We start from the raw sequence: 18,661 nt of genomic DNA, 5'->3' as shown, positions 1-18,661 counted from the left end.
GCTTCCACTGCCACGAGCCCTTGGTGAGGCCCAGCAGCCACAGGAGTGTACACCAGTTGCCAGGGCCCCTGCAGCTGCCAATTAGCCCACAGTTGGCTCTGGCTCTTGCTCCATGCTCTGGACCCCATCACTGCATGTGTTTGCAACTGGCCCCTCCTACTACACTGGTACCTGCAGTTAAGTGTAAGCACATCACAGCTCTGGCCACCACCACTGCCTCCCTTGGACCTGGAGGTGCTTCTGAGGATCCCCAACAGCCTTTGCAGCCACTGCAGCCTGAGCCAAAGCGACATCACACCCCTCTGGACTCGGTGCCATCACATGCCCTCGGGGACCCTGCACCACTAAACCCAAGGTCACAGCATGCTCCACCTGACTCCACCTGCAGGTGAAAGTCTTCCCTTACTGAAGTCAGTTAATAAAGTGTGGAAGCAGTGACTACTTCAAATGCTCACACACCTAAGCAGGGCTACAGAGATCGTGAAGAGTCAGGGAACCAAAGGAATACAGTAAACCTCCAGTAAGTGGCCCCAAAGAAGTGGAGATACAGGAACTGCCCAGCAAGGAATCCAACAATTTGTTCTGAAGATCTGAGAGGGCTAGAAGAGAGCACAGATAAACAAGCTAACAATATTGGAAAAACAGTACAAGAACAAAAAGAGAAGTTCAACAAATCATAGAGAAGATGAAAAAAAAAAAGAACCAAACAGAAATTTTGGAGTTGAAGAATTCAATAGAGAGTTTCAAAAACACACTTGGCCAAGCAGAGGTTAGCTAAAACAAAATTAGCTAGAACACAGATCAATTGAAATGATCCAGTCAGAGGAGCAAAAAGAAAAAAAATGAAAAGGAATGAGGAAAGTGTACAGGACTTATGGGACACCATTAAAAGAAATAATCCATACATCAATGGAGTTTCAGCTGAAAAAAAAGAACGAGAAAGGGATAAAAGCTTATTTAAAGAAATGTTGGCTGAGAAGTGCACAAAGTAGGGCAGATATTTGGACAGCTAAGTTCATAAAGCTAATAAGTCACCCACAAATTTCAATCCAAATTGATTTTCTTCACTGAATAAATCAAAGAAAGAAATATTTTAGAACAGCAAGAGAATAACGTGTTTCTCATACAAGGGAATCCTCATAAGGCTATCGGTGCATTTCCCAGCAGACTCTCTGCAGGCCAGGAAAGAATGGGGTGATAGATCAAAATGCTGAAAGATACCACTAACAAAGAGTAGTTTACCCAGCAAAGTTGTCCTTCAGAAATGAAGGCAAGATAAGGACTTTCCCTAGTAAAATGGATGGAGTTCATCAAACTAGACCTGCCTTATAAGAAATGCTGAAAGTAATTCTTCAACCTGAAATAAACACTCACTGGTAACATGAAAACATATGATAATATTTAACACACTGGCAAACGTATATAGTCAGATTGAGAATACTATAATATAGTAGTAATATAGTAGTGTGTTAACCACTCAACTATAGCAGAAAAGTTAAAGGAAAAACAAAATTTGCTGTGGCTATAATAATTTGTTTAGGAATACATGATATAAGAAGATGTAAATTATGACACCCAAAATTTTTTTTATTAAATCTTTATTGTTCAGATTATTACATTTGTTCCTCTTTTCCCTCCGATAACTCCCCTCCACCCAGTTCCTACCCCACCATCCGCCCTCATTCCCCACCCACTCTCCTCATCCATAGGTGCACGATTTTTGTCCAGTCTCTTCCCCCATCCCCCATACCCTTTTCCCCCCGCAAGAATAGTCAGTCCATTCCCTTTCTATGTCCCTGATTCTATTATAATCACCAATTCATTCTGTTCATCAGATTATTTATTCACTTGATTCTTAGATTCACTTATTGATTTTCTTCTTCTTCCTCTTCTTAAAGGATACCTTTCAGCATTTCATATAATACTGGTTTGGTGGTGATGAACTCCTTTACCTTTTTTTTTTTATCAGTGAAGCTCTTTATCTGACCTTCAATTCTGAATGATAGCTTTGCTGGGTAAAGTAATCTTGGTTGTAGGTTCTTGGTATTCATCACTTTGAATATTTCTTGTCATTCCCTTCTGGCCTGCATAGTTTCTGTTGAGAAATCAGCTGACAGTCGTATGGGTACTCCCTTGTAGGTAACTAACTGTTTTTCTCTTTCTGCTTTTAAGATTCTCTCTTTGTCTTTTGCCCTTGGCATTTTAATTATGATGTGTCTTGGTGTGGTCCTCTTTGGATTCCTTTTGTTTGGGGTTCTCTGTGCTTCCTGGACTTGTAAGTCTATTTCTTTTACGAGGTAGGGGAAGTTTTCTGTCATTATTTCTTCAAATAGGTTTTCAATATCTTGCTCTCTCTCATCTTCTGGCACCCCTATAATTCGGATGTTGGTACTCTTGAAGCTATCCCAGAGGCTCCTTACACTATCTTCATATTTTTGCATTCTTTTTTCATTTTACTTTTCCGGTTGGGTGTTTTTTGCTTCTTTGTATTTTGAATCTTTGACTTGATTCTTGCGATCCTTTGGTCTGCTGTTGGGAGTCTGTATGATATTCTTTATTTCAGTCAGTGTATGCTTAATTTCTAGTTGGTCCTTTATCACAACATCGAGGGTCTCACTAGATTTCTTGAGGGTCTCATTGAGTTTATCGGCGGTATCTAGAAAATTCTTGAAAAACCTTAAAAGTGTGGTTTTGAACTCTATATCCAGTAGTTTGCTTTCCTCCATTTCTGTCATTTATGACCTGTTTCTTTGTCTCCGCATTTTTTATGCTTTGCTGTGTCGATTGAGTGGTTTTCTGTGCTAAGTGTCCTATAGGGCCCAGTGGCTCAGCCTCCCCAATTACCTGAGGTGGACACTCTTGGTGCACCCCCTTGTAGGCTTTCTGCACAGTCTTGTTGTAGTTAAGCCTTGATTGTTGTAGGTAACACTGGGAGGATTTGACCTCCAGGCCAATTGGCTGTGAGAATCAGCTGTATCTATGGTGGGAGAACTTCTGTGCTGAAGACACCCTTATGGGGCAAGACTTGCTTCAGTGGGGCTTTGGTGCTCACTGAGTCTGCCCCCTGAGTGTGTCCCTTATGGATCTGAGTTGTAATTGGATGGTCCCACTCTGCCCATGGGTACTCTGGCTCTTAGATCTAAGGAGGTGCTAATCTAGCCTCTGCCTGAGGCTACCCAGCAGAAGCCAGCTGTAAAGCAATGCAAGTTTCCCTGGGGCCTTGGGCCAGCTGCAGTTTGTTAAGTAATTTTCAGATTACAAAGGGCCGGGCCTTTCATATGAAAAGCCTCCATGCTTGGGGGGGGGGGTAATCAGGGGATCAACAGGGTGGGCGGAGCGAGCAGTATGGCTGCTCTCAGTCCTTCCCTCAGAGGCCCCAGCAATCGCTACGAATGCCTCCGAGAGAAAGCTGCCCTCGAGTTCCAACCGATGCCAGACAGTCCTGTTTCTTCCATATGAGCCTGGGTCCCCAGAGACTCGCCCAGAACTGGAGCTCAGAGCCTGAGACTCCCTCCCAACTGAAAAAGACAATTTTGTCCTCAGCCACCAGCCCTCTCCACATGCACCTCTGCACCTTTGTATTTTACTTCCGCACCGCACCTCCTCTGAGTTTTGGTATGCTTTTCTCTTTCCTTCTAGTTGTAGAATTTCCACTCAGCCAGCCTTCCTGTGTTCTGGATGATGTCCGTTCAATCGTTTAGTTGTATTTTTGAAGTGGTTATGCGAGGCAGCAATCTCCGGTGTTTACCTATGCCGCCATCTTGGTTTCTCAGTGACATCCAAAATTTAAAAGGGGGTGAGTAAAAGGATATTTATATGAGATTGAAGTTAAATTGTTATCAGCATAAAGAAAATAGGCTCATGTTTATGTTTTCTGTGAGCTTTATGGCAAAAACTTCCAATATTCACACAAGATAAACAGAAGGTAAACAAAACATACTACTACCTAAAATCATCAATTCACAAAGGAAATCAGCAGGAATGGAAGGAAGGAGCACAGGAAGTATAAAATAGAAAATAATGAATAGAATGGCATTAGTAATAAGTGCACTAAAAATACAAGAACTAATTATATATTTCCTACAAAAGACTCACATTAGTTTTAAGGGCAAACATAGGCACAAAATGGGGGCATGAAAAAGCTATTCTATGCAAATAGAAATCAACAGAGAACAGGTGTAGCTATACTTAGCCAAAACAGATTAAGCCCCAAACAGTAACAGTTACAAAAGAGGCACTTATATAACCATACAGGGGTCCATTCATTAAGAACATATAACTATGACCAGAGCAATTAAATAGATTAAGACAGTACTAACATCTGAGGGGAGAAATAGACAATAATATGGTAAGAATAGAGGGCTTTAAAATTCCACTTTCAACAATGGATAGATCATCCATGAAGAAAACCAACAAAGAAACGTTGGACTTGAACCATAATTTAGACCAACTCGACCTAACAGACACATACAGAATATTTTATCCAATAGCAGTGGGGATCCATTCACTCTTAGAATTACAGGTACATCCAACAGAGGAAGATTTCCCTTCCTTCAGACCCCATATCAGCTGGTGCCACCACTGCCATCGAATTTCTTAAGGGAAAAAAGAGAGAGAGAGAGAGAGAGAGAGAGAGAGAGAGAGAGAGAGAGAGAAAGGAAGGAAGGAAGGAAGGAAGGAAGGAAGGAAGGAAGGAAGGAAGGAAGGAAGGAAGGAAGGAAGGAAACTAGGAGATTTCTGAACCTCTTCTGAGTATCCTAAGTTCCCCTCTCCATGCATCAAACCAAAATTATAGGGTTTTTTCCTGAAGCTCTCTCTATCCGCACCCTTATTTGTAGGTTAGCCAGGGGACTCCAGATGAAAAATATCCCAGTAAACTCATCACCAGCAATGCGCTTGAATTCTAGTCTTCTTTCCCAATCTGCCTGCTATTACTTACTTTCCAGTTTTATATAGCGGGAGAGAGAAGGAATCAGAACCAGGAAATAGTTTTTATGTCTGGAAATGGGTTTGCCTTCCCTTCTAGAAGGCCTTCGTATGGACATTTGTGTTCATCTCATTCGGAGCTGAGTTGGCGGTTTATTGGTTTATTGTTGCTGTGGTTACCTCGAGTGCACCAGAGACTTCAAATTCCTTCTTCAGAACACAAGTACCTGTGTTTAGGGTGGAGCTGGGTTTACCAGATGATCCGTTTCCAGATGACTGCTCCACTCTCAGCTTTGTGTTCTCTGTGAATGACCGGCTCTTGCAGGTTACTTGCTACTACATGTTCCTAGTCTGGGGGTTAGTGGGGGGGTGGTGGTTGGGGGTCCGTTCTCTGTTGTTCTGATTAAGTCTGGGTCTTAGGCAGACACTGTCCCTGGGTTTCAGGCATGTTGTCTTCTTAGTGATCCTGCCTTTCCTTAGATGCCCAGGACAAAGTTCCGAACCTGGCTAGTACTTCTGCCCTCCCCGCAGCTGCATCGAGATTGCTCTTCTACTCTGAACAGTGTCGCTCCTCTCTCCCAAGATTAACGCTTGTCAGTAGGAAAGAAAGGAAAGCATCCAGTTGGAATTTTTTGCCCCATCCATAGTGGCTGCTGCCTACTCTCCCCGCCGCAGTTCTGCATCCCAAGGGAGACTTTCGATCTCTAAATATCTTCTCTCTAAGTGCCCAGTGGGGTTCCTGGAGGAAAAGTCTACCAGAGGGTATGGCTGCCTGTGTTTGCAGCCCCGGGGACTCCACTTTCTCTTGTTCCAGCGATTTGCCGATCATCCTAACTGAACTGTACGTACTGGTGCCTGGCTGCACGCCCCGCTGGTCCTCACTTCTCATGCTTCTCTCTCCTTGCAGGTGCCTCTCTTCCCCTAGATTCTGGCAGGGTTGGTTGCCCTGTGACCTCAGCATTCTGGTGAGCTCAAGAAAAGTTGTCCAGCTTTTTGTCCATGTAAGTTTGGGACTTTATTCAGCTCTCTACACCTCTGAGCAGAAACAAGAAGTCCCTTTCCTTTTTCAATTATTTTTAATTGTGGTAAAATGCACACAACATTAAGTTAACCACCCTAGCTATTCTTAAGCACACAGTTCAGTGGCATTATGTACATTCATATTGTTGTGGAACCTTCACCACCATCCATCTGCAGAACTCTTCTCATCTTCAAAACTGAAACTCTGTACCCACTAATCAATAACTCTCCAGTTCCCTCTCCTCAGCCCCTAGAAACCACTGTTCTATTTTCTGTTTCTATGAATTTGACTACTCTAGGAACCTCATATAAGTGGAATATTATAATAAAACAGATACCATAGGGTGCTTTTTTGTGACTGGTTTAACAAACTGGTTTTGAAAATGCTTCCTTAAATACAGGATTCCAAGAAATTCCACAGATCAAGTGCCATTAAAGTTAAGTTTCCAAAGCTCTGGCTGTTGTGGCTCAGTTGGTTGGAGCATCCTCCCATACACTGAAAGGTGATGGGTTTGATTCTTAGTCAGGGCACATACCTAGGTTGTGCTTTAATCCCTGGTCGGGGTACATGCAGGAGGCAGCTAAGTGATTGATGTTTCTTTCTCTCTCTCTCTCTCTCTCTCTCTCTCTCTCTCTCAATATCAATATTGATATCAATTAATAAGAAACATAAGCTTCTATTAAATATAAAGGTTCACAGAGAAAAATTCACACACAGTTTTACAAAACAAGAAAAGATGAAGAAAAGTCAAGAGAAACAGTAGAGACCCACAAAGACTTCAGATATTGGGATTATTGCATACAGAACACAAAATTAAAATGCCTAGGAAATAAATGGAAAGGAAAGGAATTCAAAGATGGCAATAACAACATGATTAAAGTTAAAGAGAATATAAAAATGACCAGAATGTTGAAAAAGTGCCAGATAAAACACCTAGAAATGAAATATATAACTGAAGTAAAAAACAAACAAAAAGAATCATTTAGAGCCAGAGGAAAACGTATTTTAGAATATAATATAAGTAATCCTGTTGTTTGTAGATTTTTAATAGATCCTACAACTTTTATGATATTATAATATGTTAGTACAGTTTTGGTAATATTATTATATTTAAAATAGTTTTTCTTGAAATATTAATGTTTATTGCTTGTAATATTATATTTTAAATCATTTTTCTTGAAGTATTAATGCTTATTGAATGTCACATTATTATATTTAAAATAGTTTTTCTTGAAATATTGATGTTTACTGCATGTAAAAAAATAAAATAAAGAAAAGAAAAAAAGAACCATTTGACTAGAGTAGCAACAGAAGCCTAATGACAGCAGAAATATATTTTCAAAGTTCTGATAGAAAATAAACTGTTAGTCTAGTTCTGAATACCCAGTGAAACTTTTAAAAAACTAACAAATTTTCCCAGCTTTAATGAGGTGTTATTGATAAATAAAAATTGTATATATTTAAGGTCTACATCATAATAATTTTATATAGGCATATATTGTGAAATCATGGCAATAGTCACCTCCTTCTTTTATGGTGAGAACATTTAAGTTTTACTCTCTTGGAAAATTTCCAGTATATAATACAGCATTGCTAACCACAGTCACCATACTGTAATTAGATCCCAGAACTTATTCATCTTATAACTGAAGGCTTTACACTTTGACCAGCATCTCCACATTTCTCCCATCCCACAGTCTCTGGCAACCACCATTCTGGCATCAGCTTCAACTTTTTAGGATTTCATATATACGTGATATATATAAATGTGATCTATATCACATTTTCTTTATCCATTCATCTATTGATGGACACTTAGGTTGTTTCCTTATGTTGGCTATTGTGAATAATGCTACAATGAATGGGAGTGAAGATAACTTTTCAAAACACTGATTTCTTTTTTTTAATATGTACCCAGAGGTGGGATTGCCAGATCAAAGGGTAGGCCTATTTTAATATTTTTGAGGGAACTCCAGATTGTTTTCCATAAACAGGCTGTACCAATTTCTATCCCCACTATCAGTGTACAGTTTCCTTGCCAACACTTGCTATTTCTTATATTTTTTGTAATAACCATTCTAACAGGTATGAGATGATAGATCGTTGTGATTTTGATTTGTATTTTATTAGTGATATTGAACACCTTTTCATGTACCTGTTGGCCATTTGTATTTCATCTTTTTTTCAAACCCTCACCTGAGGATATGTTGACAGTGAGAAAGAGAGAAGAACATTGATGTGAGAAAAGCATTGATTGGCTGCCTTCCAGACATGCCCCCACTGGGGATCGAACCTGCGAGCTAAGTATGCACCCTGACCAAAATCAAACCTGCAACCTTTTGGTGTATGGCATGATGCTGCAACCAACTGAGCCATCTGGCCAGAGCTGTAAGTCTTCTTTTGAGAAGTGTCCATTTAAGTGCTTTGCCCATTTATTAATTAGTTTGTTTTCTTGCTATTGAATTTTTTGAGTTCCTTATATATTTCTGATATTAACACCTTATTAAATATGCAATTCATAAATATTTTATCTCATTCTGTAGGTTGTCTCTTGTTGTTTGTTTCCTTTGCTTGTCGGGGTTCTTGTCCCAGTATCAAGAAGGGTTCAGGAATCTGGAGAAGGCTATGCATAGATGTTAAATAAGAGTCCGGAGACGAGATATAATTTTGAAAGGTATTTGGGGTTCAGAGGAGCTTAGCTAAAGGAGCTAAGTTCTAAGGTTTTAAGTCTAAGGTCTTAGGTTCTCTCTCCGCCCCCAGAACCCCATGCTTTTTATTAAAACTATTTGTCCTGAGGCGAGGCACAGATATACACTTCAAAAGGTATACAGAAACATTGTCAGAATGGGGAAATTAGCCTAAGGCTGTTCAGGTGTTTGGTCACTAAGAGGCAATAACATGTAGATTAAGATGCCTTTTAGCTGTCTGGCAACCACAATCAGTTTCCTATTCAGGTTTGGGGAAATGCCTTCAGCCATTCTCAACAGGTGACTACAACATGTGTGACTCAACCCTGTTGAGTCCCCAGGCCTTATTGACCTTTTGATGAAACTCTTGAAATTATGACATGCTGGAATTGGTCTCCAGCATTTGCTGTGCAGGTTTTTTGTTTGCAATCCTGTCTATTTTTACTTTTGTTACCTGTGCTTTTGGGTCATATCCAAAAAAATAATCACAGTGGTTCTCAACCTTCTGGCCCTTTAAATACAGTTCCTCATGTTGTGACCCAACCATGAAATTATTTTCCTTGCTACTTCATAAATGTAATGTTGCTACTATTATGATTCATAATGTAACTATCTGATATGCAGGATAGTCTTAGGCGACCCCTGTGAAAGGGTTGTTCTACCATCAAAGGGCTCACGACCCACAGGTTGAGAACCGCTGGCCTAGACTAATGTCAAGAAGCATTTACCTATATGATTTCTTCTAGTAATTATAAAGTTTCAGGTATTACATTTAAAGCTTTAGGGGACTTAGAGTTAATTTTTGCATTTATTGTGAGATAAGGGCCCAATTTCATTCTTCTGAACATGGAGATCTAGTTTTTCCAATGCCATTTACTGAAGAGATTATACTTTCCACCTTCTATGTTCTTGGCACCCTTGTCAAAAATCATTTGCTATAAATGTGTGGATTTCATTTGGGGCTTTCTATTGTGTTCCATTGGTCTACATGTGTATGTGTTTTGTGTTTGTCAATACTATACTGTGTTTTTAAAAGAATACTATACTGTTTTTATTATTATAGCTTTGTAATATATTTTGAAATCAGAAAGTGTGGTTCTTCTAGTTTTTTATTTTTGCTGAAAATTGCTTTGGCTATTTGGGGTTGAAAGGGAGAGGGCTATGCCCTCTATCTTGCCCCGGATCCTTCATTTTTGTGCAGCAGCCATTAGCCATGTGCTCAGCAAGGAGCTTCTTCCCGGAAGCCCAAGCCTCTGCTAGCCACACCTAGGATTTAATCAAGGGAAGTGCGCACCATAGACACAACCACATCCTGTGTAACAAGGCCCCGACTTGCGCCTGGCCAATCGGCAGGGCCCACAGTCATCTCTCCTCCCCTTACTCCAACCCCCCTATAAAACCCCTCTCCCCACAGAGCTCTTTCTCTGCCTCTTGCCACTGCGTCGACGAGTGTGGTGGAAGGGGAGCTCGAGCTACCTTGAATAAAGACTCTATGCTTTTGCATCGGACTCGGCGCTCCCTGGTGGATCTTTGGGGGATCTTGAAATCTGGGCATAACAGAGTCTTATGTGGCTCCACATGAGTTTTATGTGTTGTTGTTTTTTTTCTATTTCTGTGAGAAATGTCTTTGGAATTTTGATAGAGATTTCATTGAATCTATATCATGTTGAGTAGCATAGATATTTAAACAATATTAAATCTTTCAATCTATGAATGTGAGGTATCATTCCATTTTTTGTGTGTCTTTGCTAATTTCTTTCATCACTGTTTTATAGTTTTCAGTGTACAGATCTTTCATTCCCTTGGTTAAATTTATTTCTACGTATTTTATTAATTTTGATCCTATTAGAAATAATTTTGTGTTTTTTTGGTTATTGTTATTTAAATATATTTTATTAATTTTTTACAGAGAGGGATAGAGAGTTAGAAACATCGATGAGAGAAAAACATCGATCAGCTGCCTCCTGCACACCCTCTACAGGGATGTGCCCGCAACCAAGGTACATGCCCTTGACCGGAATCGAACCTGGAACCTTTCAGTCTGCAGACCGACACTCTATCCACTGAGCCAAACCGGTTACGGCTAATTTTGTTTTCTTAATTTCTTTTTTTTGATAGTTTGTTGTTAGTGTATAAAAACAGAATTGACTTTTTGTTGGTTAATTTTGTATTTTGCAACTTAACTGAATTTTGGGGTTTTCTATATATGCCAGAGGCCTGGTGCATGGATTCATGCACCAGTGGGGTCCCTCGGCCTAGCCTGCGGGGATCAGGCCAAAGCCAGTAGTCCAAGATCCCCCAAGGAGTCCCAGATTGCAAAAGGGCACAGGCCAGGCCACTGGTGCACCAATCTATGCACCAGGCCTCTAGTATGCATATAAAATCTGTGGTTAATCTCTTCCCGCCTTCCCTCCACCCCCCTTCCCTCTGAGATTCATCAGTCTGTTCCATGCCTGTGCATTGAGCATCTGCCCCCTGGTGGTCAGTGCGTGTTATAGCTACTGCTCAAACAGTCAAACGGTCAGACACTTAACAAATTAGGCTTTTATATATATAGATTATCATGCCATCTGCAAACACAATTTAACTTCTTCCATTCTAATTTGAATGTTTTTTCTTTTCTTTCTCTTTCTTGTGTAATTTTCTGGCTAGGAATTCCAGTACTGTGTTGAATAGAAGTGGCAAGAGTGGGCATCCTTGTTTTGTTCCTGATCTTAGAGGGAAAGCTTTCAGTATGATGTTAACTATGTATTATATTAGCTGTGGGCTTGTCATATATGACCTTTACTGTAGAGAAATTAATCATGAAAGGATGATGAATTTCTTACATGTTTCTTCTGTATCTATTGATGATCAGATGATTTTTATCCTTTATTCTGGTAATGTGGTCAATCACATTGATTGATTTGTAGATGTTGCCTCCTAAGGATAAATTCCACTTAGTCATGTTGTATAATCCTTTGAATCTGCTGTTAAATTCAGTTTTTACCAGATAATTAAAATGACCTGTCTTTAAGTCTACCGATCTTTCTTCTGCTTGACCAAGTCTGTTTTTGAAGCCCCTCCAGTGAATTTTTCAGTTTATTTATTGTATTCTTCATCTACAGAATTTTTGTTTTGTTCTTTTTTAATCATTTCTATTTCTTTGATGACAGTATCATTGTATTCATATGTCATTTAAAAAATTTTTTCATTTGGTTGTGAATCTGTGTTCTTTTATTACTGAGCTTTAAAAAATAATTATTTTGACATTTTTGTTAGCCAATTTAAAGACCTCCATTTCTTTTAGGTTGGTTACTGAAAATTTGTTTTCTTCCTTTGGATGTGTCATGCTTTCTTGATTTTTCATGTTCCTGTAAGTTTGCTTTCTTGCCTGCACATTTGAAGAAGTGGCTGCCTCTCCCAGCCTTTATGAACTGGTTTTGACTGAGAGAAACCTTTACTGGTCAGTAGTACTTAATATAAAGCAAGACAGAGACCAACTCTGCAGGGAGTACACAATAAAGCTGGGGACTAAACCCCTTTCACGTCTTCCCTTCCCTCCTAGAGAAAAAGCCTCAATTCTGTGCTTTTTCCAATCTTACAGAGCAGTGCCTCCTCTAAGAGGATATCTCCTCCTTCCTTCATTGTTAGCTGTCCCAGTGCTTGGAATATTTGGTCACTATATAATGATAAAAAATTCAACCCACCAGGAGTTCATTCATATTTACCTAAATCAATAGAATCAGGATATAATATGGCTGTGTGAAGAGCCCTCAACATACTTTTCTCAATTATTGATAAGTCAAAAAGAACAAAAATTAGAAAGATTTAAGACATTTAAACAACACACAATGGAGATATACCCTTCTCTGCACTTAGAGACTGCCCTTCCTCAGAATCAGAATGTAGATCACTGAGTAGGAGTTATTTAGAAGGTTATGTCTTTGGAGGAGGCAGCTACTTACTGTGAGTTTAAGGCAAGGTTTATTAAAGAGACATACAGAGCTAATTATCCTCCTCAAGGTCTCCTGCCTCATGGCTGAGGCTAAAGGCACATTTCGTGGTTGAGTAGCCACACAGCAGAACCCACCATGCTATTGGGGTGAGAAAGATGTGAACAAGGAGCTTTCATGTAACCTTGCCTCTCTTAATAGTTTCTCCAAGGGTGTTTCAGGCAGGCCAAGCACCAGGAAGATGGTTGGAGAGTGAGGTAATCTGAGAAAGAACCAAATAAGAATTGCTGTAGATCATCCCTACCCACCTACCCACTCCGATGATGTCTGTGCTGGTGGTTGGTCATGACCTCTTTCCCAAGGCCCCCTGGCCCAATAGCAGCTCTTAGTACAGATGGAGAAGAGCCTTAATACCAGGAGCCCTGTGATGCTTCTGAGGTGGGTCAGAGGCTCTGGCCTGATGGAGGCAGATTCCTCCTCTGATGTCTCCTGCATTGATGCCCAGCAGGAAGCACTGGACTGGAGTGTCACACTGCACACCTGCCTCCAGCATGGGCTGCCTGCCTGAGTTCTCCACACTTGATGCCAAATCCCGATTGGCCACACAGGACTCAATCCCTGGATCTAGCCCCATGACCATTTCAGAGAAATTGTGATTGCACAGAGAGGTAGGAAGACTGTACCCAGTGATTACTCTCACTGACTCACCATGAGACCAGGGACAAGACTCATAGCCACCTGTGTTCATTAATCTATAGCAGCATCACAATGGAACCACCCCCATGGCTTTACTCCTGATTTAAAAAGAGAGAGGGAATGAGGGCATAAGGAGGAGAATTTGGGACAGGTAGGGACCGCTCAGTGAATGGAAGGCACTGGAGTCTTAGGTCCTGACACTCACTCCAGGCCCCATGTTAAGAGTGGCCATACTGGTGGAGGATGAAGTGGGGAAACTTGGGGTTGGCACAGGCACTTACTTCCATGCCTATGGTCTCACCACAGTGGAGAAGATGTGAGCAAACAGGGAGTTCAGAGGAAACACCCTCCTCTAGCCATATCATGAATGGCCTGCCAATTTGCATATTACCTTTTTATTAGATAGGATAGTTACCTGATTTTTACAAGGAGAGGGAGAAGACAGGGACAGGGATGGGCAAGTTAAAGAAAAGGTCTCCTTGGGGGCCTCGGACTCTGTGCCCCAGGGCTTAGCCTCCACCTAGCTCATGGTTAACTTGGCCCTTGTGACTCCAGGGTGAGGATGTTCTCTTTAGCCCTGGGGGAGGCCACCCATGAGCAGTTTCTCCCCCTGGGAGTACTGGTTCAGTGAGCAGAGCAATGAGAGGGCTAAGCCTCTGGGGGCCTGGCAGGAGTGCATGGGCCAAAGGGAGAGAGAGAGAGTAGAGAAGCATGACAAGGGGAGAGGGATCAGGGACCAGACCCAGAGAGATGGGGGCTTGCTGGGGTCTGCACTGGGTTCTCAATGATCACAAGCACTAGGAATAAAATGGCAGGTCCTAGGGCATTTGTTCTGGTTTATTTGACAGAAAAAAGCCATCCAGATAGTGAGGAGGTTGACAGCCTTTTGCCCAGGATTTAAGGTCACAGGCACAGTTTTAGAGGGTTAGGGGAACAGAATACACAGACCCACTCACAGGCGGTTCATGCAAACATTCCCGCAGTAGGTTGAACAGCATATGGTATTGGAATTGGGACACTTTAGGAAATATGAACAGTGGTTGTTGCAAAGATATACACTGGGCCGCTTCTGACAGGCCTTGACACCTAAAAGGAACAGGAGCAAGGTCAATGGAACCAGGCCACACAAAACACTCCTCTAAAGCTTAAAGTCTCATCATGACTCCAAAACCCAGGTCCCACTCATGACACTCTTGTACTTTCCAGGGAACTCCCTTTCTGCCCCTTACCAAATCCTGCTGATTGGTAGTATCTTCAATCCATTACCCCCATTCTCCATCAACAAGGTTTAATGTTTGGGCTTTCTGGACCCCTTCTATACTCCTGAAGCCAGGACGCTGTCTCATATTAGTCACGGCATTGGTGAAGCCACCCCCATAGAATCTACACTCTGACTCTAAGAACTCATGTCAAAATTTTCTTTCCAAAAGTTCTCTCATTCTAGACCAGGGGTGGGCAAACTTTTTGACTTGAGGGCCACAATGGGTTCTTAAACTGGACTGGAGGGCCGGAACAAAAGCATGGATGGAGTGTTTGTGTGAACTAATATAAATTCAAAGTAAACATCATTACATAAAAGGGTACGGGTTTTTTTTTGTTTTTTTTTTTAGTTTTATTCATTTCAAACAGGCTGGATCTGGCCCGCGGGCCATAGTTTGCCCACAGCTGTTCTAGACCTACTCCCCAAAACATGTCTGGATGTTGACCTGTCACAGATGTGCATAAATGAAAGAATTGACTCTCAGCTCTGTGTACCTTTCACTATTGTATGCACCATATGTCTCTGGACTTTAAGAATGGAGAATAAAAAGACGTAGGTTGTCCTCCACCCCCATCACTAGTCCCAGGGCCCCATAATGGAGCTGGAGGGCCATGATTTGGAAGGACCCAGAGTCTTCAGAGTCCTGTGGTCAGAGCTGGATGTGCTAAAAGGTTCAAGTCCCAGGTCGTCCTTAGCTGGACACAGCCCCTCCTTTCCCCTCACCATCCCAGCCCCCCAGACCATCACCTACTCTGCATCTTGTTCTTATTACGGGGTCCTCCCTGGGCCTGCAGCAGCAGAACACAGAGAAGCAGGATGGGCAGCAGAGCCTGGGTTGGCATGACTCAGACCAGAGCAGTGGGCTCTCCGTCTGGCACAGACTTTCCTGGAAGCTGGTGTGTGGAGGGAAGGTAAGAAAGAGCAGGTTATTCTGGGCTCCTCCCTGCCTCCACTGGCCAGGCCAGGGCAGGGCAAGGAGTCCTTGTGTCCTCCCCTGTGACTGCCCGTTCCATGGCCTGTTCTATGCAGAGACTGTCCTTCCTGTCACATAACTAACCCTCTCCTTTCATAAACAGAACTTTTTTCTTGAAAAATATAATATTTTTTTATATTCTAATTAGGAAATAATTTACAGAAAATTTTAAAGAAAAAAAATTATATATGTAAAAAGGTAAGGAAACAAACTAAGTCCATCATTGGATGAATGGATAAAGAAGATGCAATGTAGCCCTAGCTGGTTTTGCTCAGTGGATAGAGTGTTAGCCCCTGGACTGAAGGACCCCAGGTTCGATTCCAGTCAAGGGCTCATACCTCAGTTGCAGGCTTGATCCCCGGCAACCAATTGTTGTGTCTCTCTCGCATCAATGTTTCTCTCTCTGTGTCTCTCCCTCTCCTTTCCATTCTCTCTATAAATCAATGGAAAAATATCCTCGAATGAGGATTAATTATATATATATATATATCCTATATAATGAAAGAGAAACATGCAAATTAACCATCCCTCCACTACACTCAAGCCACACCCACAAGTCACGGCCACAAGCCAATGAGGAGTGAGTATGCAAATTAACCCAACAAAGATGGTGGGTAATTAGTGTACACAGAGCAGAGCTGGAGAGCCGGAGGCTTGGGTGGACGTGGCTCCCTCAGTTGGGGAAAACCCAGAGCGTGGGGAGCAACAGGAATTCTGGGAATAGTAGTTCTGGTGGCAGCCTCAGGACCGGAAGCAGAAGCCCAGAGCACAGGGAGCACCAAGAATGCTGGGAATCGTAGTTCTGGTGGCAGACGGATCTCCTAGACCCGTGGTCGGCAAACCAGTGGTCAACAGAGCCAAATATCAACAGTACAATGATTGAAATTTCTTTTGAAAGCCAAATTTTTTAAACTTAAACTATACAGGTAGGTACATTGTTATTAACTTAATTAGGGTACTCCTAAGGCTTAGGAAGAGCCACACTCAAGGGGCCAAAGAGCCACATGTGGCTTGCGAGCCACAGTTTGCTGACCACTGTCCTAGAGCAAAGTGAGCCTGGAGCAAATTACTGTTGCGGTGGGGGATGGAGGGAAAGCAAAGGTGAGAGACATAAGTAAAAATCAGAGTGTCTAAGAAAAATTAAAGGGATGATAACCTAAAACTTCCAGGAAATCTCCACCAATGGAGCAAAGGAAAAAAAAAAGCCTCTAATATTCTGTGAGCAACAAACCAAACTGGGTTGGGGGGTCTCAGACAATTCGCTCATATGATTGCAAAGACAGACAGAAACTCCCAGATTGGAGAGGGTGCAGGTCGGGCTGACGGACCCCCACCCCCACCCCCTCGTCCACATCCCCCAGTGCACGAATCTTCATGCACTGGGCCCCTAGTATGAATATATATATATGATATAGAAATTATCATCCAGTACATGAAAATATTCTCAACATTATTAGTTATTAGTGAAATGTAAATTAAAATCACAATTATATACCAACCACTTCATACCCACATGGATAATTATAATCCAATAAAAGGGAAATAAGAAGTGTTGGCAAGGATGTGGAGAAATTGGAACCTTCATGCATCAGTGATTAAAATGTTAAATGGTTCAACCACTGTGAAAACAGTTTGCAGTTTCCTCAAAGAGTTAAACATATAAAGTTATACATATGACCTATCAATTTTATTCATAGGTATGTACGCCCCAAAATAAAATAAGTACTAAAAAAATACTTGTACACAAATGCTCTTACTACACCATTCACAATCACCAAAGGGTGGGAACAACCCAAATGTCCATCAACAAATGAATGGATAATCAAATCGTGGTATATACATACAATGGAATATTATTCAGATATGAAAATGAATAAAGTACTGATACATATTACAACATGAATGAACCTCAACAGCTACAGAGATAACATTTTCACTTATCATTTTGGCAAACATTCAAAAGCATGACAACACATTTTGTTATGGGAAACACATGTTCACAAGGTTGGTAGCAATACAAAATGGTACAACCGCCGAAACCGGTTTGGCTCAGTGGATAGAGCGTCGGCCTGCGGACTGAGGGGTCCTGGGTTCGGTTCCGGTCGGGGGCGTGTGCCTGGGTTGTGGGCGCATCCCCGGTGGGAGATGTGCGGGGGGCGGCTGATCGATGTTTCTCTCTCATCGATGTTTCTGACTCTCTTTCTCTCTCCCTTCCTCTCTGTAAAAAATCAATAAAATATATTTTAAAAAAAAAATGGTACAACCTTTATGGAGTAAAATTTGGCAATATGTCACAAAACTACATATGACTTTATCCATTTAACCAGCAATTGCACTTTTAGAACTTGACCCTGATGTTACACCTCCAGCAATACAGAAAATATACACATAATTGTTTATTGCAGCACATTTGTAATAGCAAAATCTTGGAAAATACATAAATGCCCATATATGGCAGATTGGTTGAATGACTAAGATGTGTGAACATGGAGGCATAGAATGCAGCCACAAATAAGAAAAGGGAACTCTGGATATATTACTGAATGACAATAGCAAGGTGCACATGAACATATCTGTGCAAGAAAAAATGGAATTAAGGAATCAAGTAACTAATTATCTTTATCTTGCACAAAAAATTCCAAAGACTTAATTTATTTTTTTTAAAAGGGGGGGGGGTGGGAATACTGTGATTCAGCACATTCTCTGAGGTCAGTGTAAACTTGCTACAAAACCAGGCAAGGACTATACGAGAAAGGAAAGTGACAGGCCCAGTTCCGTTGTGAACATAGATGTAAAATCCCTTAAAAATAGTAAACTGGCCTGGCCACAGTGGTTCAGTGGTTAAGTACTGACCTATGAGGAAGTCATGGTTTAATTCCCGATCAGGGCATATGCCTGGGTTGTGAGTTCTATCCCTGATTGTGCATGAGGCAGTCTATCAATAATTCTTTCTCATCATTGATGTTCCTATCTCTCTCCCCCTCTCCCATCCTCTCTTTAATCAATAAAGATTTTTTTAAATAGTAAAATGAAAAAAAGATGGATGGGCATAGAGGGTATTGTGCTGAATGAAATAAGGTCAGACGGAAAAAGACAAATGCCATATGATTTCACTTGTGTGTGGAATCTAAAAACCAAAATAAATAAACAAGAACAATAGAA

General features: G+C 41.4%; 1 protein-coding gene across 1 annotated transcript; it reads right to left on the bottom strand.

The window, feature by feature from the left end:
- Positions 1-14,105: 14,105 nt before the first annotated feature.
- On the bottom strand, positions 14,106-15,932 carry LOC132239048 (protein WFDC10B-like). Its single transcript, XM_059704920.1, has 3 exons — positions 15,838-15,932; positions 15,278-15,419; positions 14,106-14,351 (listed from the first exon to the last, which is right to left on the bottom strand). The coding sequence occupies exons 2-3, from the start codon at positions 15,366-15,368 to the stop codon at positions 14,218-14,220; spliced, it is 225 nt and encodes a 74-aa protein (XP_059560903.1). The 5' UTR covers positions 15,369-15,419; positions 15,838-15,932; the 3' UTR covers positions 14,106-14,217.
- Between the last annotated feature and the right edge of the window lie 2,729 nt (positions 15,933-18,661).

The sequence above is a fragment of the Myotis daubentonii genome, chromosome 8 (assembly GCF_963259705.1).
Source record: "Myotis daubentonii chromosome 8, mMyoDau2.1, whole genome shotgun sequence".
NCBI lineage: Eukaryota > Metazoa > Chordata > Mammalia > Chiroptera > Vespertilionidae > Myotis > Myotis daubentonii.
Note: the sequence above shows the minus strand (reverse complement) of the source record. Positions and strands in the feature narration are given on the sequence as shown.

Excerpts from the sequence above, each read along its gene's own strand:
- LOC132239048 (XM_059704920.1), bottom strand. The coding sequence starts at position 15,368 with ATGCCAACCCAGGCTCTGCTGCCCATCCTGCTTCTCTGTGTTCTGCTG. Across the intron at positions 14,352-15,277 it reads TAATAAGAACAAGATGCAGA|GTGTCAAGGCCTGTCAGAAG; the intron begins GTAGGTGATGGT and ends TGTTCCTTTTAG.